This window comes from Montipora foliosa, chromosome 1, assembly GCF_036669935.1.
Source record: "Montipora foliosa isolate CH-2021 chromosome 1, ASM3666993v2, whole genome shotgun sequence".
Taxonomy (NCBI): Eukaryota; Metazoa; Cnidaria; class Anthozoa; order Scleractinia; family Acroporidae; genus Montipora; species Montipora foliosa.
In genome coordinates this window covers 37489536-37515837 of record NC_090869.1, presented here as the reverse complement: position 1 = coordinate 37515837, position 26302 = coordinate 37489536, and the positions used below count along the sequence as shown (strand labels likewise).

Genomic DNA, 26302 nt, shown 5'->3' with positions numbered 1-26302 from the left:
CCTCTTATACTACGTGCAATCTCTCACAAGAATGAATGTAACAATGCATCGTAAACACGTTTAATACCTCCAAAATCGATGAAAGTAGAACTTGAACAACGGAAGTTTCCCATCATTCTTTTCCAAACGACGGAAGGAAAGGTATGCCACAAGCAAACCGCTAAAGGAAAAAGATGTAAATCAAAAAATATATCGTGTTAATGACACGACTTAATTTGTCGAAATGTCGCACAAATAGAGATTTCCAATTTAATTTTAAAAAGTCTCCAGTCTCTTTTGGTGGATATGTTGGCGGTCTGATTCCGCCAGTCTAAAGGCTGGTTATTCCAACCTACCAGTATTCTCTCTTTATGTCTCGACTATACCTAAACAGCAGAGAGAGCAAATTTGGGTTAAGGTTGTTAAATTGTTTGTTCCTACGAGCCGCTTGGGTTAACACGGCCGAAGCTTACCGCGGTTTCTGTGGCATGACGCGACTGGGAGTATTCATACTTCCCTGTGGATAGATGCTAGCCAATTCCAAGGTTGCTCCCAATATGTCCCTAGTACCCATCCTTACAGAGTAGTGAGGAGATACAGCGTGGCGCAACTTGGAGTTCCTTGTGTAAGGCGACAATACAGCGGTAGAACTAGTTAGAACGCGAACCAGCGACCCTAAGGGTGGAGGTCTGGCGCGCCAACCACAACAGCACCGTGCCTCCACTTTGCTATGTGAAGAGTATGTTGTATTTTCGACGCCTGATGAAGCCAATGAACAAAACTTGACCGCAGCCATAATTTCCCTTTAAGTAATGGTCCGGCTAAGAAGCAGGCAGAAAAACAATAGCCCGCGGCAATAGCGTCGGTTAGTTAAAATGTGCCAACATTTTTAAAGGGACTATGTCAGCTGGGGCACAGGCGCACTAGGGCCTACGTTAATACTAATTTGCATACTAACCGATTACGCAAATCCGCCATTTTTCTCCCTCGCGTTGATTACACGAAGATAGTTTACGTGTCTGTTTTTGGAATTTATGGAAATGGACAGCGCTACCGTTGAAAGCGAGTCAAATGCGGTAAGTGAAACTACTTTTTTTCGAATAATGTGTTGCATTGGATATCAATCTTGTGTTCGATATCAGTAAAAGCGTGCAAATTATTTATTTTAGTTTCTTGCTTCCGTTCGCAGGCAACTCCATGCCGCTGTAATAACACATGTAGTCGAAAATCTACGGCGAAAACGACTGGTTGCCCTTGTAAAACAGCAAAAGTGCACTGCACTGATTTATGTACCTGTGGCACGAAGAAAAAGTCCTGTAAAAACAAAGAGGTAAGACTAGCTTGTAGCACTTTTTAGTGCCTGAGTCGATCATTTGTCACACGTCCGATGCATGCACGTGCTATTCTAGCAGTAATGCTCTTACGTTTCTTTACAAATCGACTCAATGTTTTATTCGTAGCAGAATGAAGGACCTGTTGTAGCCCTTTCTCCGACGCCTGAAAGAGCAACAGAGGAGGAAGAGAGAGTTTTGGAGAATCGCAGGGTAAAGGTAAGAAGTTTGGTTTTATTACGCAATTTATTTAGATTTATTTGTTACACCGTAGTTTGTTTTCATGCACTATAATTTGATGCTGACATTTGGATTTTAAACTGGGAAATTATTTCAAATGTTTTGCTTTCCACATCGAAATTTCCCATTTCTTTGTCTTTGTCTACACTCCACATTGTTGTGGACACAAAACTTTAGTGCACAGAATTCTTACAAGGCACATGTACATAAGTGCCATATAGCCATAGGTTTTGAGTCAAATAATTTCGACAGTAATGCTTGGTTACAGATTTAATTATCCTCCTGTCCTCTCTCTCAGACTCATCATATTAACACAATATTTATAAATTTCAGGAATTCATCTCAACTTTGGATGAAAAGACAGTGCGACAACTTTGTGTGCGGGCTCTAAGTAGAGGGGTGGGCAGCGTGGAATATGTGGATAGTCTTCTTATCATGGAAGATGATGAAGACGACACTGACAATGATCATGGTGAAGGCACTGCAAGCAGTGGAGATCCACAACCACCTCACAGTGAACCAATTCCAGACTGGTGTAAATGTAGGCTTTGTCAACCTATGCCTCAAGAAATTGAAAACAAATGTTGCGGATTAAGAAAGTGTGTAACATTAGCGAGGCGTTTCCAGAAATTATGTCTGGATCCCGAAGTACTTGAACTGTGCATTAGAAATAGAGCAGATATTAGAAATGATCGTGAAGATAACAGTACATCTTCTTTCCGCAAGGCTGCTTACCGTCAGTTCATCTTGGAAAAGTATGGTTACCTTGGAAAAGGTAATCGAAAGGTTGCCCCTGCTTGTGTGGTGTTGAGTGTGAGAAGACATTATCCTTCCCCAACTGGTATATACATGGGTTTCAGACCAGAATAATGTTTTGCAAATTTGTCATTCTTTTACTCTTGGTTGAAGTTGTTCTGCTGACAACAGAATTTTTAATATTTTGTCAATTTCTTGTTGAAAAAAGGGAAACATTTCTTGTCTTGATTACCTGGTCTGCCACTTTAGCAACTTATTCCATATTTTCTTATCCTCTATTCTAAGCACTATTTTTACCTTGCTTTGAAATAAAAAAATTAAAAAAAAAACATTTTCAGTGATACAAGGGGGCAACACAGACTAAATGTTAAAACAAGAGAATCTTAAAATAAGTCCTTTTCTATTGTTCTCAGTTGAGCGAGAAAGGAACAGAGTTTCAAAGCTCACAGTCATCATGTTGTCAAGGCAACTTGCTTGCATTCATGATGGGCTTTGGTGCCATGAGCAATAAAGCCTACAAATATATTATTCAACAAGCTTGTCAAGGGCCTAAATGTTATCACTGAAAACAAGCGAGTTGCCCTAGACAACATGGTAACTTGGTTGATAAAACTGTCTCCAGACCTCGATCGCGTCACACACAAGTGATAATCGTAGTAGAAATTGGGTTTTTCTTCAAGTATACATTTGCAAGCATTGTACTGTCATGAATATTGACACCGGTATAAATGACACCTTTGTTGAAAGAAAATAGACCTTTTTAGCTTGCATGTTTTGTTTCCCCATTTCAGACCATGTGATGTTCCCAAGGGAATTTTCCTTTTGTGTTTTCATAAGTTATGTGTACAATTTACAAATGCATAAGACAACATTTGCAAGAAACCGCTCCATAGAGTAACACCACGTTGTCTGGAATGGGCAGATAAAACATACAAGCTAGAGAAGTCAGTTGATCACTTCTTGGTTGTTTTCAGTTTTATTTTGTAAACCTAGATTTGTGTTTGATAAACAATTCCTTTGAGGACACAGGTGGCACTTGGGCAATAGTTGGTGCAATTCTCGCAGGATCATCCTCAGACAATGAAACATGTCGATCTACTGGGTTGCGGTCATCAATTCTTTGTTTAAATATCTTGGCCATTAGGATGGGAATATAAGCAAAGTCATTGGAGACTTTCACTACTCTGGTGTTCCATTCTTTAGTTCGCTGATTATATTTTCGCGTGTGCTGTGCTTCACCACTGTCTTTAAGGGATATTGGTCGGTTGATGTGGTAATTCCAATCCACAGCTGCAAGTTGCCTTCTCCCTTTGTACACTTGGTAACTACAAAGAACAAAACAGACAGAAAACAATGTACAGTTTGGCAAAAAATTGCAAGTAACCCTTCATTAAATTTTATTAGACCTTTTTTCAAGATCATAATGAAATAAAGCAATTTACTTGTATGAGCATCTCTTCAGAGTGTACCCAAGTGACATGCTTTTTGCGCATTCAAGGGAACCTGTGTGTCTGAAAGCAAAAGGTAAAACCATATGTGAACCAAGATTTCTGAACATGGTGTGTTTGATTTTGTTATAGAAATGTACACAATGATAATTCATTACATTTTCAACACGCATGTTTGTGTTCATGTTGAAATGAATAGTTTTTACACCTTGGCAAACTAGCACTTTTTAAAACGTGTTCCTACTCTACTATCGTGTGAATAAGCCCTAAGCGAGCTTTTAATATTAATTTTTTCATAGTGATACACGCACATAACACCAAGCAATTATCTCCCACTAAAGGGATTAGACAGTAATGAATTTTTGCCAATTATGCATTTTTATTGCGTACCTGAATTTTACATAATACTTGAAACTCTCAAGGAGAATAGGTTCCAGGATAATTTTCTGGAGGGTTACAAAATCCTTGTCACGGCGGTCAAACCAAGGGGGGTGCCCACCATCTTCAGTCATTTCTCCATGGTCACATTGTCCTCCTGTCCACTCATGGTCATTACACACATGGTGAGGAAGACCTATCCATTTATTCTGGAGGGATAACAAAATATTGCCAATCATAGCACAAACATTCAAAAATCTTAATGAACAAGCAACTAATGCTGGTAATTTCCCTGTCCAATAGAAGATACCTTCAAAATGGAAGTAGCATTCACTAGACTGTCACTATTTGATGCAGTTGAGCAACAGTACCAAAAGTGGTTGATGATATGGTCTGACCATTTGGCTATCTTCTCATTACCCTTGTTGTTGGCAACCTAGTAAACAAGTATTGATACAAAAAAGTGACCAACTGCTTTTTCCACGTGACTTTTCAATCACAACTCAAAATCCCATTTCTGAGGACAAATAACAATAATTGGCAGTTCACCTCTGTATACAAAGGCAGCTTATGAACCCTGTGGTATAAACATACTGTTATTCTCATGAAACCTAAAGTTTTGCTGGCTACTAGGAACGGTCAAACAAAGTTCCTTAGACAAATTCAATAGTATAGCCATTCAGAACAAATTATTGTCAAAATGTGATGATGCAATAAGTCACATGTATAATCAATAAGAGGACAGATGAAAAAAACATTACTAAATTTGTCTAGTTCAGGAAATACCTTCTGAATGCATTTCCTGATACTTTTTGCCTTGTGCCAGATGTCAAGTGAGTGAAAGATATCTTTAAAGTTTTCAGCTGCAAGTTATAAATGATAAGGACAGCAATAAGAACAAGACTCATGTGTACAATCACTAGACTGTGTGGAATAAACTGTTGTTTTAATCATTTTAACGTAATTCAGAAAATCAAATAACAATATTTATGTCCCATTTGGTTTTTGATAGCATTACCCAAGAGTTTCTTTATTGAGGAGGAGGCATCTGTGCATACTTCCACAACATTTGCCACACCTTTCAGCCTTTCCAATGCATTTTTCAAAGCTTTTGTTTCCATAGTGCTTGACTTCATGCCAACATGACGCTTGTCAAGGACTTCCACCTCCAGAATATATTCTGTCACAATCTCCATTAGGTAGTAACAGAGATTTTTTGCTGAGAACCCTGGTGAATCACACTGACCATCTCCACTAACAACCAATTCTTTATTTTGAAATTCCACCAAAAGCTCGCCTCTCATCCATTGCCACCATTCATCAATTGCTGGAATACAGTATAACTTTTGTACTCTAAAGAACGTTGATGAAGAAATAAATGAAAGTCCTAGAAATTTGGCAAACCTTTCTACTTTGGCAAAGTTGTTGCCAGATAACAAAACTGCTGCAGCAGCTTGAAGGTTGTTTGACAACACATTGTTCACCTCCCCTGATGTGCAAAACCTCCCAATATGACCAGCAGGACACTTCCAGCGGATCATGGCACTGGTGCCACACAAGGTATAGTCAACCACAGTCTCAAAAATACATCCCGTATGCCTACAATTCCCTCCCAGCTGTTGCACTAACAGGTCTAAGGAGCAGAGAACTTTTGTCCCCTTAATGAGTCCAAGTTCTACTTGGTAAAGAGCTTCCTCATGTCTCCTGGTAAACATTTGATGAGGCCCATGTGCTGGTACATACTTTGGAACAGAAGGTTTAGCTTTTTTAATCTCCTCTGTCTGGGTCATAACAGATCTCTTGGTTTTGTCTGCCTGCACTCTTGCAGGCTGTTTTCCAGCTGATGTCACAGGGTTTTGCTCAGGAGACGTGCTAAGTTGCTGTTCAGCTGATGAGGTTGCAGGCTCTTGTTGAGGTGATGATGGTTCAGGGTGCTGTTCCAGTGATTCATGCAGAATACTAGCATCCAGCTCATCCAACGCCCCATCTTGTTCAAATGCTTCCTCGTGATTCTCTTCCCTGTAGTGATAAAATATTATCCAAGGTTTAAATATTAACAACCTTGTACACAGTGGAGCAATGATGGACAGAGGCAAAATTTCTCATTTGATAAGCAGATAAATGCTCAATTCATGACCACGTCAAACCTCAGTTACAAATGTATCTACTCTTTTTTGTCTGGGTCCAATCTGTTCAGAGATTGAAGATAATTGAAGATAAAGACTTGGTCAAAGCATTGAATCATTTTTACTGAAAGGAGATTTCAAGCAGAAACTCACGGTCGTATATTATTATGGCAAGGGAAATTTTAGACAACATACTCATCAGCATTTGAAACTTGCTAAATTTCATATTTGCGACTGTCAAAACTCTCTATTATGGCGAACTTTTACCCCAAACGCAGCGAGTCTGGAGAATCAAGGTTGCACTGCACTTTGGCAATGAAGTAACCTGTGAAGCAACCTGTTAATCTATTCCTTAAAAATTGTATACAAAAAGTGCTTTCCATGGATTAAGAATTGAAATTGGCTGAAGCAGAAAATACCATAATACTCTTTGTTTGCCCACCCAGATTTTGAATCAGCATTGTTTCCTGTTTCCCGTCCCAATGGAAAAAAAAACAATACTTATTCAATTTTAGGTGGACAAACAAAGAGCATGATGGTATTTTATGCTTTGGCAAATTATCTGTGAAAATTATACCCACCATAAAGATTGCTCCTCTTCACTGTCAACGTCACTATCATCCAAATCCTTGTTGTAACTGAGGAAAGAAAGAGCTTCACCCAGTGGTTCACTGTATGAAGAGAAGACCTTTACAAGTTAATAACCTGAGCAAATGGAAAGGAACTCAGTCTATCAAATACTGTCAATAATTATATTTCACTTTTTCCAGGAGCTGACATTCAAAATTAATGTTTATCATGGCCACTGTGCACAACTAAATTTTCTGTCTAATCATTTGATCAGCAAAACCATAACATTGCTTACATTGGGGTAAATCAATGGCTTCAAAAGAAGTTACTCACCCACTGGTAGTAAATGCCACCTCGTCTTCACTTTCTTCACTTGATGAGCTTGAAATACTGTCGCTTCTTGATACAACCACAGAACCATCGATTATTTTGAATGAGCTATCTCCAATAAACTTGACATCCTCAGCTTCGCTTAGACCAGTAATGTCAACTTGCATTGACCTGAAGTAAAAAAAAAAACTGAAAGGTTTGTGCATGTACATGCATTGCATAAGAGGCTTAAAAATAACAATTCACAACCTTCGTCAACCACGAAACTAAGTACAAATCCACTAATAAGGCAAAGGTTATATATAGACTAATGTGGTGGTGACATTTATTATTGTATAACCTGAATCCTAGACCATACAGTTCATTTGCATTCCCTCTCTCTCCATGGGAAAGGGAAAAGAGTGTGCCCTTAAGCTGTCTGAGAATCAGGCTAGTTACAGAATATGAGAATTTAGGTGCGGAATAAACCCATTTGATTTAATCTAAGAACAACAACAACATGGTCAATCCAAAAATAATAATGATTTTACCGAGTAGAAGTATTTGACTATTCCCAATGAATTCTGAGTACGAAATGTGTCTCTGCAATGGAATGTCGATTATGAAATGATAGAAAAGCGTGAATGCTAGATCATGTCAAGCGCAGTTGATTTCCCTCTATTTTATTTCGAAAGAACAGAATTAATTCTTGCTTTCACTTGTATGTAACTATTTTACAAAACTTACTCATTAGGTGTTCCAGTGACTCGCAACGGAGATACATTTGCCGGCAGAGGTTTCTTTGATATTAGAGCAGCTTTAGCGGGCGTCGACGTCAGTATGGGTCCTTGTAAAATATGAAAAACGTGATCAATATTAACTAGCAGCAAAATTTTAATCGTTCCCTTATTTGTATATTGTGTTTTTCACGAAGATTTTCACCCTATTCATATGCTAATGAGTAAATGTAGAGAAATTTTTCAGCGAACACAAGGAAGAAAACACACCTTCAAGGACATCCTTGTGGTCGACCCTTCGTCGCTTTCCAAGAGGAGTATCATCAATGTCCGTGCGTGGTCCCGCTTTAGCGAAGAATTTAAAATTATTTTCCCTAGAATAAAAGGATATTAAAACAATCATTAAAAAAATACTTACATTTGCATACAATACCATACCAATTCCAACTCAGGCTTACCTTCGTCTTTGTTCCAGAGAGAGTAGATGGCTTGCAAACTTTGAGTCCGCATTGAAACCACATTTTAATTTCGCCGAGACCCAGGAGGAATAAATAATAGCATCGAGCCAAATCCTTTTATGTCCTCGATCCCAAACTTTCCTTTTTGCCGCGCTGCTGTCGTATATCCTCTTTCGTCCGCTACCAGCCCGATGACCGCCAGCACTTGACATTATAAATGACGAAAATAGTGATCCAGGAGCCAAAACGAATAAAAATATCGAAACAGAAAGCTTATTTAATTACAAGAGATTGATCCTTGAAAGTAAATGTCGCTTCTCGGCTAGAGATGGACGTGATAGAAAGTGATTGAAACAGGCTGACAGAGTCTTCGACGGAATTTGAAAAAGTTGGCCCGACTTTTTCAAAGCGCCTTTAATTGCCACACGCATGCGCCTGAGATGACATAGTCCCTTTAATCAAATTAAGTTCGGCTGTTCCCATTGGTGTAAGCAGCTAAAAGCGCGAAACTTGAATTTCAATGAAAAATGTAATCGACTTGCCGTCTAAAAAATTAGATTCTGTTTCGTAGAACAAATCATTATGCCTTCAAAAACTATGTTTGTAAATATCGTCAAGATTCTATGCGCCATTTGATTGGCGCATAGAAAAATGCCCAAATTTGGCCGAGAGACAGAGATCGAGGGCATGGGGAAGAAGAAATCCAAAAAAGGCTTTTTTTTCATTTTTTTCTCATCTTTTTTCGACATTTTCCGATATTAGCCAATCAGATGCCTCGATTGGAGTGAAGTTAAAAATTAATATTTCGCAGCTTCTAAGTACTTTTGCCGCTGGGCTGCCTGCTTCTTAGCCGGACCATTACTTGATTTTCTTCCATTCAATGACTAATCTTCACGTTGGAAAGGTCACTTCTTCTTTTTTTTTTTTCATTCCACAAGAAGCGCTTGGCGGAAGAGAAACTAAAAAAGGACGGAACGGTTTTGGCCTACAAAATCAAACTAGTAAACTTTTACTGAAGCGACCAACACATTTACACGACTCTCGTACCTTAACAGAAAGAAACTGTCGACAGAGAAGAAGGCACTAGAGATAGTGGCAAACGTAAACCGGTGAATAATGTTCAGCCCAAGGAGAATGTCATGTGAAGCAAAATAAGCAGGTTGATTGTTATCCGGGCAACAGATAAATTCTACACAAATCAGCCGTAGGAATGCAACAATAATATCACAAATTGATTGGATAGGTTATAAAGTCCTTTCAAATACCAATCAATTCCTTTGAAGGCCCATTTCAGCGGCTTAAACATTTACCCAAAATTTTAAATGGGTACTCAGCTGGGCAGAGCTTTCCTGGATTTCTCTACTGCGCGAGAAGGAACGGCAACTACTTCTGCACGTCCAGAACTTTGGACGACTAATTAAGAGCCATTTTCCGAGAAAATCGAAAATCGCAAGACACTCGTAAAAAAATCGATTTTTTTTTCTTTTGCCAAAACATCCCTTTTAGTGACCTAATTCAAGAAAAAATAGTTTTGGGTTCAAGCGATTCATTGTACGGGAGAAATAACAAAAAGTTTGAAAAATCGATTTATTGCTGGTTTTTCGCGCTTAAAAACAACAGAATCCGACCTCAACTTCGAGAAAACGGTGAACGCATAAGAAACAATCCCTAACATCGAAACTTCAGGCGAATATTATTTCGTTCTTAATCTTTGAAGCCCTAAAAGAAAATTTGAAGAAATAAGTTTTTTACATTTACAATCGACAAGTTTAAAAAGGACATATTTGTGTCTCTTGAAATGTTAGAAAATGAAAGCGAACTTTAACTGTTGAAAAAGCCCTCTGGTATATGCCGCTTCCTAGTAAAACCCATATAGAATAAAGCCTTGGCTATTGAAGTAAATTACGGGAAAGTTTTAGCTCTGGAAATTAAATACAGCCCTGACACTGGAGTAAGCAATTTGAGAATTTCATTCAATAAAATGTATGCAAATTAGACGGCCCGCTGAAGGAATTCATACGAAACGCAAAGTTTAGTGCAAAAGGACTACTTACTGTTGCTAGTAATATGTTTTTACAGTGAAAATGTTATTTCTAGCTTTCAGCTGTGTTGGTGAGAGCCGTAAATAACTTTTTATATGACGACTGAAAAACGTTTGTTCAGCCACCACAGCGAAATCATTGAGATCGCAACTTCGAACTGAAACTGTCATCGCTTGATGAAACTCCGTTACCACAATGGTAAAATAGTTTTCTTCAGGGGGAAAAAAGCAGAATTAAAATGCATTCGAAACCGTTGACTTCGATTTGAATTTGTTTAGTTAAGATCTCAAGCCATCACAAGGTCTTATGACTTCTACTGACGCACGAATCGGTTACATATGCCAAGGTCACGTCAGCAAACTGTCACGAAATACTCAATAGCTTCTGTTTTCGGTCTTTGTTTTGTTGGTAAAAAAATACATACACTTTTCACAGAACAGACCTTCTTGCTTTATTTGATTTATATATTTGTATTGGTCCAGACACATGCATATGCTGACTTGTTGTAAAAGACATTCATCACAGTTTTTGATTCAGAGTGAAGGTATAATATTTCCCAAAATATTTCAAACAAATGTTTCCTTAATAAGTTCGTTATTCCCGAATTTACCCCCTTGCAACAATCCCTACAGCAAAATAAAAAAGCATAAAATTCAACTTTATAGCTTGCTATAGTTTTGTTTCGGATTTGTTTTTTTATGACTTTTCCTCCGAAACCAGGATCCCTAGCCAGGTAACTAGAAATTCTCAGTTTCATTTAGAGCTTGTTCACAACACAACTTCAAACTTGAGTGTGCTTATCGCATCCTTGAAACCTTCGAGACCTCCTCAAAATTGTTGAAAAGCCTATTGAGGCTAATAATAATCTTTGAGTTAAATTTGACCAATTCACGCCGCGAGCGCGAGAAAAAGAGAACCACTCCGCAGGGCTGAATACGCGATGTGGAGTGTTATAAAATTCCACATTCTCGCGCGTAACGCTTTCTCTAGAGACCTCTAGAAATGTTGTTTAGTGAAGAAAAACAAAGTTATCTTTGGTTAACTCAGAGAACTTGCAGAAATACCTCCAGCCTGCATACAGGGGTTTCAATAACTTCTAAAATAGCCGTCCATGATAGCCCATTGAAGGCGGCAGTTTGACAAGTTTATGATAGCATTTTTAGTGAAAATCAAGGCAAACTAGCCGGCGGTGTGAGGCAAACCAGGCGGCGGTATACCGCCGGTAACCGGCTTCTATTGAAACCCCTGGCATAACAGGCGCTTTATCAGGGGCACCCAACGACGGTTTCCCCCCGAATTACTTTGAAAAGACTTTTTAGGATATCCAGAGTACTTTTAGATCTCTAGAAATGTTTTCTAAGTGGCGCTAAGAAATTTATATCTGTTCGGGCATCCTAGGGTAACTTGAGTCTTTTCGAAGTTACGAGGGCTTCAGCGTTATTTTCCCGAACATTTTAGCAGCAATTCAAAGTTTTCCGAAAGTGATAGTTTTTCGGTTCCTTTCTGCATTGCATTTTCGATTCCGAAAATTTTAAGCTTCCTTTCTCTACGAAAAACAACCTAACCTGGGGAGTGAAATGGGAAAAATGAACTTCAGAAAATCGGAGGGAATTTATTACATAAGCTTCGAAAATTGTGTACATGAATGGAACGGTCATCTAGAAATTTTTGGCCTTCCTCAAGCTATAGAAAATCCTAGGCAATGTTTGCTTCTCCGAACAGATATTTCACAGGGTGCCCCTGCTTTATGAGTAGGCTAGGCGAAAGCGGCATTTTGCGCGAGGCGCGAAACGCGACGAGGGGAGGAAAAAATAAAGCTTTATCTTTCTATATCTCTCGTCTCGCGCTTCGCACTCGTTTCGCGCTTTGAGCAAATGCCTCATTCGCCTCGCTTGGCTCATAAAGCACCTGTTATGCAGGCTAGAATACCTCTTCACATTTATAAGATAAGGTGTCATTGATTTGTTAGAGCGGGGAGAGACATTTATAACGTGCAAATAGTCACGAGCTGAAAGGTAACTGACTGATTTGTAACAAGGAATCATCCTGTCAAGCAAGAAATGATCTCACTCTCCGAAAAGGAACGCTCTTTTAAACATAAACAAACTTCAAAAATAAGCAAAGAAAGCAAAACAATGAACAAAATAGATTTTTTCTTGACTTAGTTATTCCGGCGAGAACAAATGGTGAATGATTCACTTCTGGAAGCAGCCTCTGAGGAGAAGTGAGAACACCGTTTAGGCAGAACTCTGCACTTTGTGTACTTTACCAGCCTGTTCACCGACTCTCTTCATTTTTAGATGCACGTATAAAAAAAACGCGTTCCGCCCTCTCTCACGGGCAATCGCTTATCTTGTGCGCGCACCAAATTCCCAAAACAGAAAAAACGTCTGTGAGCAGGGTAGCAGCGTAGCATTTCGTAATACTAGACGGGAATAATTCAATTAAACTGAAATCGTAGAGGCACGTGCAATAGATCGTTTTCACGTGACGTCATCATTTTCTAAAATCCAAAACTAAAGAGCCACGAAAGTTTTTATCCTCATCAGGCATAAGAGGCGGTAAATGTGTATCCACTTGCAATTTTAAAGCTCAATAGCGTGCTTCGTTTGGATACCAGAGCATTTTGATTTTCTGAGTTATAGCGGTGCGTGACTCGAGGCGACGATCAAGTTTATTGCGAAATATATATTTATTTCATGGTTTTGAGCCTTTTTAGAATTTAAAGCATTAGGAAAAGTGCTTAAGTAAATAGCTGTCTGTTCAGTACAGATGATCACTCGCCTAGATAGCCAAAGTAAGTAACAGATGTTGACACTATTTTCCGGCCGCCATATTGGTGCAACACAGATGTGCACCAACATGGCGTTTTCATACTGGGCTCTGTAAATTTCTGCGAAACATTTCGACGAATATCTGAAGTTTGGGTAAACGCACGGGCCTAAAACTTGGAGAAGTATCTTCTTCATTTATCTTCTACAACATCACGAATTCTTGACTTTTTCCACTGGATGGTTTTCGATTTATTTTTTTATTGCGTGACAGTGAAAACGATCTATAGTAAGTTGCGAAACACTTCGTGACAATATATGAATTTTATTCCAGGAGCATTTGACCTGGAAATGTTATATTAATATTGTTCCCAGAGTCGAATATTTCTACACTGATGATCTATAAACAGACGTAGGGTTGTACATTTTTTCATTGGGACAGCTGTAATTGTTTCTTAATCTGTTTACAATGTGTACGAAGTATAGTACGTACAGTCGTATGTGACAAGCTAGCGTGACCAATCTCTGCGCTTTTGTTAAATTATGCGTCATATGATCTTGTTATCCCGTCTAGTATCTGATTTGTTCGCTCAATAAGAGTAATACTCACCTTGTTAACTGTGTGGTTTGAGCAGTGGTTAATTTTCATCATTGTATGTTATTTTCGGACCAAAACATAATCGGGTTTCATTATTACAGAAGCGTCTAATGACGCGTAATAAGCGCTGCGTGGGAAGTGTTTAGATAGCTCAAGCGCTGAAGTTGCTGGACACATTTTGGTCAAAAACAAACAGATTGAGAGATGGATTTAACTTCTCTCACAACAAGCAATGGTAAGTTGTTCGTTCAACAAAACTTTGCGTTAAAAATATGAATTCATTCAGCGGGCCGTCTAATTTGCATACGTTTTATTTCCTCAGATACTCAAATTGCTTACTTTAGTGTGAGAACTTTATTGGATTCCCAGAGCTAAAACTTTCCAGTAACTTAGTTCAATAGCCAAGGTTTTATTCTATATGGGTTTTACAAGGAAGCGGCATATACCAGAGGGCTTTTACAACAGTTAAACTTCGCCTTCATTTATTAACATTTCCAGAGATACAAATTTGACCTTTTTAAACTTGTCGATTGTAATTGTTAAAAACTTCTTTCTTCAAATTTTCTTTCATAAAATTAAAGAGTAAGTATGTAATAATTCTCGGCTGAGGTTTTGATGTTAGGGATTGTTTCTTATGCGTTCAACGTTTTCTCGAAGTTGCGGTCGGATTCCGTTGTTTTGAGTACGAAAAACCAGCAAAAAATCGATTTTTCAAACTTTTTGTAATTTCTCCCGTACAATGAATCGCTTGAACCCAAAACTATTTTTTCTTGAATTAGGGTACTAAAAGGGATGTTTTGGCAAAAGAAAAAAACATTCGATTTTTTCACGAGTGTCTTGCGATTTTCGATTTTCTGGGAAAATGGCTCTTAAACTCCTAACCGGTTTAAAACTCGCTGCGACCAGTTTGAATTTTCACGCCTGCGTGATGGCGGAAGGGTGGAGGTGATGTTGCATTGACGTCACATCGCGCATACGTGACAGAATATCGAGGAGATTCGTGCATAGTTTTTCCTTCCTTTTTCGCTAGAGGAAATTATTATTAGGTAAAGCTCTGTTGAATGCGCAAATCAAAGGGTTCTAACTTCATGCTAACAAGTCTAAAGAACAAGACACCAGACTCTCTCGAAGTCGAGAACATGCGTGTGTTCTGCATGTCCAAACGACTTTAAGTCTACTCAGTATTTTCGAAAACAAAGGAAATGTTGAATCGATGTTCAATGAAACTTAAAAAGTCTAAATTTGATTTAAAAAGCTTTAAACAAGCTTCTGACACTTTATACAATTTCAACAACCCAACATTTGGTTCAACAGCGAGTTGAATATATGAGGCCAGCGGCTTCAGTCGCTACGGTTCTTCCCTTAGTAATAGGGAGCTTAAGCACACGCGTTTTTGAGACGCGAACGGCAACCGGAAGTGAGCTGTTTTCACTTTTAACTTGTCTTGACAAAACCACATTTACATTGCTGAGTAACTTTGACCCATTAGAGATGATTAGTATAAAAATCTGGGGACACCACTGTCCTGGCACGCTAAATGCTCTCTTCCGGTTGCCGTCAACGTCTCAAAAACGCGCGTGCTTAAGCTCCCTAATGTCCATCAGTAGTCATCCTAATCATACTTGCAGGACGGAAAGGTGTTAAGTTTCCTATAATGATTTTTAAAAGATATGAAGTTCCATATATTTGAACTGCGAAGTAAAATGGAATGTACGGTGGCCCACAACTGTCACATCAAAACAGCAAAATCAAATCACTCACAGCAAATTGTAAACTCACAGCAAATTCAAATCACTCACAGCAAATTACAAATCACTCACAACAAATTCAAATCACTCACAGCATTTACAAATCACTTACGGCAAATTACAAATTATTAACATGCTAGGAGTCTTCAGTCACCTCCAGCCAGCGGTGCACGACGTCTTGGAATATTTGTCATCAAACCGTCCATCAAACCTCAAAACGGGCCTAACTGTAATAATCTTTGCAAGTTTCATTTCTACGGCGGCCCACAACTGTCACATCAAAACGAAATGCTCACAGCAAATTCAAATCACTCACAGCAAATTACTAATCACTCACAACAAATTCAGGTCACTCACGGTAATTACAAATCAATCACAGCAAATTACAAATTATTAACATGCTAGGCGTCTTCAGTCACCTCCAGCCAACGGTGTAAGACGCCTAAGAATGTTCGTGATACACGAAGCCGCTACCTGCGAAAATTTGCGATATCAAGGTGGCTTACTGTAGTACAGTTTTCCGAAGAAAAAGATCAACATTTTAAAGTATTCGAAATTACAGCAATAGAATGTCTCATCTGAAGCAGGTTGGTCACTGCAACTGATGTAAAATGTAGGTTTACTTAACAAATAATTGCAAATCAGGGGAAAATGCTAACTATAGTGAATATCATGAAAAAATTCGTACGCGTACCACGCAACCTGGGAAAAATTGCGCCATCAATTGCGCCATCCAGGGCTCCCACTTGATTTGAAAACAAAAGATTTGTTGGTTTTGACCAAAACCCTATTGTTTATTAAGCAATCATAATTCAGAATTTCAATGTGGAATTTGCACTGGCATTACCCTTTTTGCACTGGTGTTACACCTGAACTGCACTGCTCTTAGCCAATCAGAATCGAGTATTTTTTCATGTATATTATTATTATTGTACAGTGCACCACACTATGTCGCCGGGTTGTAAGAGTGTAAGAGTGTAAGTCCGTGGTGGCAATAAATCACGGAAATAAACAAGTCTGTTCGAAGCGTGCTTGAGTTTCAACAAATGAGCTCCAAAATCGACGCTGATGAATAATAAAGCAGCTTCTATTTCCAAATCGATGGAATTACTTGGTGATAAATAATCTCGTCTAAGAGAGTGAATACAATGGTGAACCTCAAAAGTTGGACGTGCACAAAGATCGCAAACACGTGTTTAATTCACACATTTCTCATCAAACTTTATACCACTCGAAAGACACAAAAAACAAACTAACAAAAACCTGGTGTCTTACCATCATTTTGGCACAGATGTATCGTTTGATTCGCGAGTTGTTTGTAAACACGCAAGGTAACTTCATCGATCACAAGCGGCCGCTGAAATCGATGTCACTTTCCATTTTGCGATTTACTTGTGCAGCCAAAAGTACAATAGAAAAATTGAACGTAGCAAAAATCTTCCAAAATGTTTTTCGCGGTACAAAATTTTTGTTATTGTCATGTCGCAAATTTTTATTCTCTATCGACACCTCCTAAAAATTTCCTTCTGCTCTTCCTAAAAACTGTGTATCAATATTTATTCACTTCTGCATCAATATTTGTTTTGCATAAACAGGCTAACAAAATAGTACCTCGCTTACTTCGCATTTTGAGCTGTAAATTAGAATTTTCGGTCCTATGTTTCTGACAAGTCGTATATTTTGAGGTCTCCCATTTAAGATACTAACCCCACAGGACAGAGACAAACTGCCATGAAGTTTTGTCGTGGAAAGATGTTACACGGTCAGAGTACACGATTAAACTTGCGATGAAAAAGAAGTTGTATTGGAACTTGAAAATGACCAACATGTCAGCCTCGAAGCCAATGTTTCTCGATTCCCTTTTACTTTCTTTCATCTTTTACCAACCATGGCACTATAATGATATACGGTACCAAAACAATATTGTGTACTATTAGAGCTCCTTATTATGCAAAGACAACTTGAATCTCCTGGAAAACAAAACGTAGCTCCGTTGACAGTTATTATGGAATAAAGTGCTGTGTCAAGTTACTGCACTACCACAAGTACTCAATGCGTGCCTATTTTTATTATTATTGCTCTCTCAAGTTTTCCACTGAAATAACTTTCAGAGTAACTTATGCGCTCCAGGCCTCCTCGTTTAAAGTGGGGTGTGGTGCATGTGAATACTGACTTTTCTGTTTCCATGAAGTTAAAGAAATGGAAAGAGTGATAACAGTGACTGTTAAATCGAGTAACAAACAGTGCGTTGAACTTACTCAGGATTCCGCCTTGCGCAATAGCACCGTATGTATGTCCCAAAATAACCCACCACAAGCTGAGAACACGCACTCCATTGACAGATGTGATAGCACCGGACGGAACAGAGCAATCCATGATCTTACTGGTGTTACGAGTTATTGAGAAGCACAGTAGAAATCTCACAAGAAAACCTGCAGAAAATTAAAAGTAAAATGAAGTCAAACACAAGAAAAACAGTGATCAAATACATGAAATAACTGTGCCAGAGGATTGTAAGAATCAAGTAAACAGACAACACCGAGAAACTCGATGTTGTTTGTTTTGATGACACAGAATAAACCAATTTTAGCCAAACAAATTGTTGGTCACGAGAGCTTTCAACTCTAAAATACCTCCTTTGAACATAAATTCAGTTTTGACAGTGGAAGAACGTTATCAACCAATGAATTGCTATTTTTTCCACCCTTTGATAGACTAGCGTAGCAGACACGTGTAAAAAAAAATATGATTTATGCATGGCACTTTGCCCCTTCAGTTCATCTCATTTCGCATCACTGACTTTTTTTACAATGTAATCTATTGTTCTCATACAGTCTGAAGTGAGGTTTCCAATACATATGAAAGAAGTTGCACTCAGGTTATAATGAAGAATTCATTTTCAAGAAGTAGGGAAAACACTCGTTTCCCCAACGCTTCTTTGGAATTCTATCGGCTTCCCGCGTGCTTTAAACAGAACAGATGACATGCAAGGGTTCTTTATTTGTTAAATACAAATGATCATCCTTAGATGAAAACAGCAAGGAGATTTGAAGAGCAGGCGATGAAAATAGGAGTATCTCGATGGTGAAAGACGCAAAACGTTTTGCCGAGGAGTATAAAACGGATATTAATCTAGAGTATCCGGAAAGGAACCCTCTATTCGCAGAGAGAATGGTGAAAGAGGGCAACATGCACAGATTGCAGACTACTTAAAGAAGTGCAGAGTTGAACAGCTAAAGCAAGCATTTAGAGAAGCAAAGTGGCAAGAACGTTATCAACCAATGAATTGCTATTTTTGTGGTGACTTTCAAGCGATGGGACAATGACAATATCAGAGTACAGAATTGTCCTGCATGGCTTAGACCCTGGACGTCATGGCCATTACATACAATAGCTAGAATGACAGAGTTGCACGAGCAGTTACTACTCACGCCAGTTTATCATGGGAAGAAGACTCGAGCAAGCCCACCAATTGACATGTCCTGTAGATTTATCGACAGTAACCCTGAAATGGTCCCCCAAGTCCTTATGAGTGCCGGGCCCTGGCACAGAGTAAGTATTTGTCGGGACATACATGTAATGCAGCCCAGAAGATCAGTTTTTTTTTAATTGTCAAAGATTTGGGGGTAATAGACGAAGTTGCACCTTGGTGCTCTCCTGTTCAGCAGCAACCAAAATATGAGAACAAGAATGCGGTTCAAGCATTCTGGGATGTTCCAGTATTCGGAGAAAAGACTGAACTGAAAGCAAATTCTGTAGATGCTCAAATAATCAACCATTACGAGAAAAGGGCTATTATGCTGGAGGTGAGCTGCCCTTGGGTTGGAGTTCGTGATAAAAAGACAAGGAGAAAACTTCCAGGTACAATTACCTACGATGGGAACTTAAACAACAATATCATGGATAAACGGTACAACAATATAACATTAAAATGGCCGTCCTTGGAGGATGGTCTGAAGAGATGGAGGGTGTAGTAAAGAAACTGACGGGGAAGAGAGACAATGCAGAAAGTAGTTATTTCAAGCACAGTACGCATTGCAATTTTAGAACATTTTAAGTCCACATATGAGCATCTCACAAGAAACACATTAATTGTAGGAAACAGGCATTAGGTTATATTTATTTAAATAACTTAATTTTACATAGTCGTTTAAGTGTCTCAAGCAAGACATGTCAATACTAGTATATCAATAGACTTAACTGCTTAGAGTGTAATGTGAAGTGCTAGGTTTCTACCCCGTATGAACCATGCGAGCGTTAGCCCTACTAATGGAAATGGGCCCACTCAAGGACAGAGAAAAACTCTGACCACGGTGGTAATATAACACACGACCTTCGGGCTAGATCACTGCTGCTCTACCGACTGAGCTACAAGGTCAGACGGGCGCAGGTCGTGGGAACTGAAGATGTTAAAGTCACGGCAATGAACATGTACAAGTATAAGGAAGGATTACGTTTTTGCAAACGTTGGCCGTGTAAGCTCGTCTAGCACTTATATTTGAACAGACTTAACTGATTAGAGTGTAATGTGAAGTGCTAGGTTTCTACCCCATATGAACCATGCGTTAGCCCTACTAATGGAAATGGACCCACACAAGGACAGAGAAAAACTCTGACTAGGGTGGGAATTGAACCCACGAAATTCGGGTTAGATTCCCATTATATCAAAACTTGGTATAGCCAATTAGTATTGATATAATATTCGTAGGATATATTAGATCTCTGTAATTATAGGATATAGTATACGTTCATCTAATAATGTGACTCTGTAGTGAAGCACGAAATAAGGCAGTGAACCGAGCATGACGATCTCGGCCACCTTGCCGGATGTGGGCGGGGTGAGATGGCCTTGGTACGTTCACCGTTTTTGGCTATTAACATACAACAATAATAAACTTTTGGACCATCATCAATGCTACAACAAGTTGCATAAATAGTGGAGACACTTCACCTTCTTGTGGCGTTATTAAATTCCCTATTATCTCCCAAACTGCAGCCCCCTTCTCCCCCCCCCCCCCCTTATCAGTGTTGCTAGCAAGACAAAAAAATGTTGGAAACTTAAGCAGTCAACATTGAAAGGGGGAGAGGGGAGAGGAAGTGGGAAAGGGTTTAAGTTCTAGATACGGCGGGCATTGGAAGCTAGAAAAGGTGTTTTTTTAATGAAAGTGTCTCAACAATTTTGCAACTTGTTGTAGCACTGCCTGATAAAAGCTTTCTTCAAGTTTTTTTTAGTTTCTGTTCATCAATAGAATATATTTTAATATTTCAGATCTATCTATCCTGGCATTTATCGTTTTTAGGTAATTCTTCAGACGATTGGAGCAGTTTGAAACTCATAAACCATATCTTCAGATTAAGGTTTATGCACTAAAGTAGACATTCTAGAATTGCTTATTTAGTAATCTCTTAAAGTGCCCCTGTGACCAAAAAATCAATTCATGTTTTTCTTTGGATTTCAAAACTATGTTAACAAAGGACTTGATTTCAAAAAGACACCTCGTTATTTTAACTGAAATTTTCCTATTTAATGGTCCGCCATTACTAACATTATGTTCTTGAGAGAGCTGGATCGAGGAGAAAATGACGTCAAAGGCTCACTAGTTTAAGAATGCAATACGTGTGGACGCCGCAGAATTAATATGCAGCACGGGGGTTTTGGGCTATCAGACTTTTAAACTCACGCTTTGCATATATAATAAGCTGGGTTCACAGGCTGAAATTTTAAGCTAGTGAGCCTCTGACGTCACTTTTCCCTGGATCCAACCGTCTGAGGTCCAATCGGTCAGTTTTGAACGTGAGTAACGGCAGACCGTGAAATCCAAAACTTACACTCAAAGTAAACGGCCTTTGGATAAAAGTCAAAGCTCAAAATTTTACCAGTCAGGTGTTAAGCAAACACACCTTCAAAATCTGAAGGAAAAAAGGAAGTGGCTTTTTTTTTTATCACAAGGGCACTTTAAGGTTTAAGGATTTGATGATAAAAATAGGAAATTTAAACTACCACTATGTAATTAAGATTGTATGAGACAATTTAGCCGTTTGAGGCATTTGACTTATAGATTAAATCAATTGACGCCCTGTGGTTCCTAACTTGTACTGGAACAAACAGATGTTATAAGAAAACGCATAATAATATTAATAATAGCAATGATAACGATGATGATAATCTGTGCAGCCATGAAATATCGGGTTGGTGTCCGGCGGGGAATAGCTGTGCCTCGTGTGAAAAAGTGGCTCTTCAGTCTCGAACAACAACCTTTCTAGAGATAGTGCGTCGACAAAAACATTGGTAGTTGTCGCACCACATCACCACTTTCCTCAATTTGAGGGTAGAGCGATTTTCAATTGAGTGTCGTAAAACAAATACCAAAGTAATTACTTCGAACAATCACAACAAGTGCAAACAGCGCAAAGAACCAATTCAATCCAAATTCGTAGCAATTCCATGTAACTTGCTCAAAGCGCGCGAAAAAATCGCAAGTGCAAGTGGCGATTGGCTTTGGTTTTTCTTTTCATTGGTTGATAAACTGGTACAAAATTTTTCAACCAATCACTATGAGTAGCAATTGCAACGGTGTAATTTCTTTCGACAGTAATTTGAAAAGTGCTCTACTGAAAAAAAAGAGTAATCACATCAATTGCAACAGTGTGAATGAGGATCGACTGTCGCCTGTCGAATGGCAGGTGTCCTGTGGGTCAGAGCAGCGCAGGCCCAGAGGTCATCCCACTCCTGCCAGAACTAGATGGTCCAAGAAGTTGAATGTAACTGACATACTGTTATTTGCTGAACAGGCAAGTCAGCAATGAAGGTAAACCCATAAGAGGCTATAGAAAGGGAATGCATATACAGATAACATCTGGAAGGAAAGACATGGTTTGCAAGTGATGGAACAGCGATTGTTACCCTGGTCCCAGAGGCGGAGGCAGAGGCGGCGGTGGCGGCTAGAGGTCGCATTTAGGTCTGGATTGGTTGTTCCAATAGGATCAGAAGTGGGATTATTAACAGTTAAATGGGGAGGTGGACAGCAACGAGAAACAAAATACTGAAGAGAGTAGAAGGCTTTGTTGTAACATCTCGGATTATGGAAACAAACATGTAGAGCGATTGAGGGAAAACAGAATGAGCAAAACAGAACGACATACAGTATGGACAACGACTGGTCACTCAACAAACAAAAACAAATCCTGAACTGGAAGTGCCGAGGGCCAGGTAGGGAATAGGGATACTGGTTTAAAATCTTACAGCATTACATTGAAGGATCTAGCAATGTAAATGTAAAGAATGATAAACAAAATGTGGGTGATAAACAAGGTACATAGACAGTATTGCGCAAAAGTCATGCAAACGTAATTCGACGAATTTTGCGAATTTTCGACGATATTTCGCGAGTCCTATTGTTTGAGCGATAGCGATATTCCGCGGAAATCCGTGATAGTTCGAGCGAAATTTCGCGGCACTCCGCCATACTTCCAGCGAAATCTCGTGGCACTTAGCGATATTTCGAGCGAATTTTCGTTTCTATCCAGTGCTTCTTTGCTTGCTGTAAATGAGAGATTTATCTGGTTTTGTTCTATCTCCCTCACCTCACGAACATGACATGTAAACATTACAAATATAACATGTGCCAAGGGAATTTTAAGATGTCTATGTTTACACCTCCAAGTAAAGGTTTCACATTCTGGAAATAAAATTGACCTGTTCATGGTCTGCTTTAGAAAGTAAAAGCAACTATAGAATACAGGGCCATTTTTAAAGCCGTACTTCTGCAGTGGCTCGGTTGCTCGTCAGTCAAATTGGTTGTTTACAGGAACAGTATAAGACGTATCTTTGAGCGGCTCAACGGTTCGGTGGCTCGTCGGTCAAACTGGATTTTTAAAGAACACTATACAGTAAACTTTTTAAAGAGAGCTTAGGCCTGATCACCGAAACAAGCACTTAAGCTTAACCAGTAAACGAGTGCTATATTCTTCACACGAATTTCCTTTGCATTACTTTTGCACAATACTAAAACTGCCATTCCAGTAGATGTAGGGGCGTCGTTGGGAGTGATGACCGAATATTAAAGTGGGATTGGTATGCGCATACATCGTATTGGAGATAGCAAGAATTTTGAGACTAGATACAGTGCTCGGATGTTGAGCACCCTGGAAGAAGATCCTGTGATACACTTTATTATATGACTAGCTCCGTGAGCAGGCAAGATGAACCAAATCCCGCACTGTGATTGGCTACCTGAGCGGGCAAGATGGAGCTATACTGCCCGCTCGGGATTTCTCGCTTCTTCCCGCAAGATCAAAGACCATTTTTTTGGTGTTTTATCCCATATAATAAATCCTTTATTGACCAAGCTTGTTCGGTCAAGATGGCTGGATATTGGCCTCGTTCTTTTTGTGCGTGTTAAAAAAAAAAAAAGAAAAAAAGAACTTGGCCAATATCAGACATCTTGCCCTCACGCTTGGTCAATAACCCATATGTACCTCTGACAGCAAGATGTTGTTATCAGTATTGCTAGACAAAATACGTTGGGCTGGAGGCACCTGCCATAGACCCTACAAGTCATGAGAACTAAGTTATTGTACCTCTTTCTTGCACACTGGGCTGTACTAGGTGAACGCCAGAAACCGATGCTGATTTGGAAGCAGATACGTTTGAGTGAAGCAATGGAGTAGACTCATTATTTGCATCACCCCAACTCTGTCTTGCTTTAGATGGCAGATAACTTTCATTTCGAACATTTCCCAGTGTAAACCAAAACTTCCACGTCTGTTGGATCAGGCACAAGTCGACCAAGGTTCCAACAAGACACAAATAACTGTATGAGATCAAAGCAATTATCTTTAGTAACGAATGGTGCCAGGAAAAATATAAGCTCTGTTCACATGCTTTACACCCTAAATGGGAAACTATACATGAATTTTGGTTGAAGTTTCCTTGCTATGGAACAAGGATGAGATTGAGACCAGACGAAATTCTCCTCTATTATTTCTCCTGATATTCGGTGACTACATGTATGTCAGGTACAAAAACAAAGTAATTACATGTAGCACAAATTTCCCAGTATGAAGATGTGTTCCCTCGATCAAAATGTGAGCATTTAATAATGGTTCTAAAACGTTTTTGCCAGTAGTATAGGAGTTGGGGGTACGAGCACATTTTTTGCAAAAATGTTCTCATACCAACCCAACTCCATACTACTTTCCATTTAATGGCTTCCAATTTTTTGGTCTCGTATTTTTGATCTCATATTTTTGATCTCGTGTTTTTGATCTCGTATTTTTGGTCTACTATTTTTGGTCTCATATTTTGGAAATCTATATGTTTTTTAAGATAATATTACCAAGTGAAAAACTACATGATTAAATATTCACGTAATCAATCAAATGGAACATGAAAGAATAACAAAGGATGACATTCTCGGAAATGAAGAAAGGGGGTTCCCCCGTGATTTTAACAAATCAAAAACGTACCCATAAATTTATTTTCTGATATTTTTTCTGATAAAAGTACAGATCTGATAAATTTTCTGATGCATGAAGTTTGTTCAAATATTTGCATAATCAAAATAGCGTGACATTTTGGTTAACTTTATGAGTAAACTTTATGAGTAAACTTATCATTCAGATTGTGCTTGCGGTACTTGTATGTAGACCGGCACAGCAGTGCCGTGACGTCAGCAGCCAACTTTTTATATTTTATAGTGACCGTATGCATAACTTGTCACACCATTATCGTCAATGTACCGCTTGTCATCGAAGCAAGATAATGACACTTTATTCAACTCATAGCTTCCAAGTTGATGTAAGTTGCTTCTGATCGTTTTCATTGTGTGATGCATTTGTTCATTATTAAACAGTACGTTTTTATAATTTTCATGAGTGATATTCTTTTTGATTCCCTTTGCTGTTTTATTATTTTGATTATTATCCTTGATATATGAATACATTTTCGATCTCAATCCGATGAATTCAGCTACTGGAATGCTTTGGCATTCATCTTTGAATTTGCCGATTACTTTCTTATTAGTGTTATCATAGAATGGACTGTTTTCAGGGTAGTTGCTGTTATCGAATTTGTCTTCGATTTCATATGTAAGACTATCTCTGTCTGTGAATAATAATTTTGCTTTGCTACCGTATTTTTGTTTGATATAATTATAATGAAAATCATACATTAACGTCTTGCTTAGATCTAAGATACACATACCCACATATGCCAGTCTGTTTAAGGTTAGTGTTTCTTTGATCTTATGAACAGCTACTAAATTTTCATTAAAGATCTTGCTGCTAACATATGTTGGTTTAGCAGCCATTTTTAATAGTTTGTTTTCATCAGTCACTAATCTGACATCTACTCTTTTTCTAATGTTTTCTATTGTTTTACCAAAGACGCTGTTGTTCATTAGTTTGAAGAAATCTTTCTCGAAAGCATTTTTGGCATTAGTTCTTTTCTCAGTATTAAAGTCAATATTGCTTCAACCATGCGGACTGATTGAACTCTAGTACTCGATGGACTTTAGTTATTTTCAAACCAAGATCAGTGTACAATTGTAGGTTTCTGTAATGAAGAACGTACTTTTCTTTATTGCTTAATGTTGGTATTAATTTATGAACTAAACCAGTTGATACACTAAATTTATCAGCTATTTCTTGACAATAATTAGAAAGCATATCTTTGTTGACTTTTATTTTTTCAGGTCCCAGAGGGTAGTCATTATGCAAATCATGTAGTTCTTCTGGATATGCTAGGTCGACTTCTAGTATTAAACCTTTATTGCTATCTTCTGTGTACTTGGCTAAGTCTATCTTATCAA

The 26302-nt window shown here is 38.6% G+C and overlaps 4 protein-coding genes across 4 annotated transcripts in view; 1 reads left to right on the top strand and 3 right to left on the bottom strand.

The window, feature by feature from the left end:
- Nucleotides 1-24201, bottom strand: part of LOC137997709 (nose resistant to fluoxetine protein 6-like) — a 35287-nt gene extending 11086 nt beyond the window's left edge. Inside the window, exons 1-4 of the mRNA XM_068843918.1 lie at nt 24072-24201; nt 17750-17923; nt 9380-9473; nt 68-160 (exon numbers count right to left, since the gene is read on the bottom strand). Coding sequence (XP_068700019.1) covers nt 68-160; nt 9380-9473; nt 17750-17867 — 305 coding nt within the window. The 5' untranslated portion in view covers nt 17868-17923; nt 24072-24201. The remainder of the gene's footprint in view (nt 1-67; nt 161-9379; nt 9474-17749; nt 17924-24071) is intronic.
- LOC138001094 (P2X purinoceptor 7-like) lies at nt 1020-3267 on the top strand. Its single transcript, XM_068847786.1, has 3 exons — nt 1020-1055; nt 1440-1529; nt 1884-3267. Exons 1-3 carry the CDS (start codon nt 1020-1022, stop codon nt 2418-2420), a joined length of 663 nt encoding a protein of 220 aa, XP_068703887.1. The 3' UTR covers nt 2421-3267.
- On the bottom strand, nt 3283-6130 carry LOC137997694 (uncharacterized). Its single transcript, XM_068843930.1, has 6 exons — nt 5151-6130; nt 4919-4995; nt 4443-4568; nt 4145-4341; nt 3749-3817; nt 3283-3631 (listed from the first exon to the last, which is right to left on the bottom strand). The coding sequence occupies exons 1-6, from the start codon at nt 5920-5922 to the stop codon at nt 3283-3285; spliced, it is 1590 nt and encodes a 529-aa protein (XP_068700031.1). The 5' UTR covers nt 5923-6130.
- LOC137996094 (uncharacterized) lies at nt 6297-8784 on the bottom strand. Its single transcript, XM_068841545.1, has 7 exons — nt 8333-8784; nt 8145-8248; nt 7885-7984; nt 7162-7329; nt 6840-6929; nt 6526-6609; nt 6297-6321 (listed from the first exon to the last, which is right to left on the bottom strand). The coding sequence occupies exons 1-7, from the start codon at nt 8542-8544 to the stop codon at nt 6297-6299; spliced, it is 783 nt and encodes a 260-aa protein (XP_068697646.1). The 5' UTR covers nt 8545-8784.
- Nucleotides 24202-26302: the final 2101 nt, after the last annotated feature.

What these genes read in the sequence shown, in the direction of transcription:
- LOC138001094 (XM_068847786.1), top strand. Translation starts at nt 1,020, where the DNA reads ATGGACAGCGCTACCGTTGAAAGCGAGTCAAATGCG. An exon ending in TTGAAAGCGAGTCAAATGCG is followed by an intron (nt 1,056 to 1,439) that starts GTAAGTGAAACT and finishes TTTTATTCGTAG; the next exon opens with CAGAATGAAGGACCTGTTGT. An exon ending in TGGAGAATCGCAGGGTAAAG is followed by an intron (nt 1,530 to 1,883) that starts GTAAGAAGTTTG and finishes TATAAATTTCAG; the next exon opens with GAATTCATCTCAACTTTGGA.
- LOC137997694 (XM_068843930.1), bottom strand. Translation starts at nt 5,922, where the DNA reads ATGACCCAGACAGAGGAGATTAAAAAAGCTAAACCTTCTGTTCCAAAG. An exon ending in CTCAATAAAGAAACTCTTGG is followed by an intron (nt 4,996 to 5,150) that starts GTAATGCTATCA and finishes TATAACTTGCAG; the next exon opens with CTGAAAACTTTAAAGATATC. An exon ending in TCAGGAAATGCATTCAGAAG is followed by an intron (nt 4,569 to 4,918) that starts GTATTTCCTGAA and finishes CTTGTTTACTAG; the next exon opens with GTTGCCAACAACAAGGGTAA.
- LOC137996094 (XM_068841545.1), bottom strand. Translation starts at nt 8,544, where the DNA reads ATGTCAAGTGCTGGCGGTCATCGGGCTGGTAGCGGACGAAAGAGGATA. An exon ending in CCACAAGGATGTCCTTGAAG is followed by an intron (nt 7,985 to 8,144) that starts GTGTGTTTTCTT and finishes ATATTTTACAAG; the next exon opens with GACCCATACTGACGTCGACG. An exon ending in GTCACTGGAACACCTAATGA is followed by an intron (nt 7,330 to 7,884) that starts GTAAGTTTTGTA and finishes TTTTTACTTCAG; the next exon opens with GTCAATGCAAGTTGACATTA.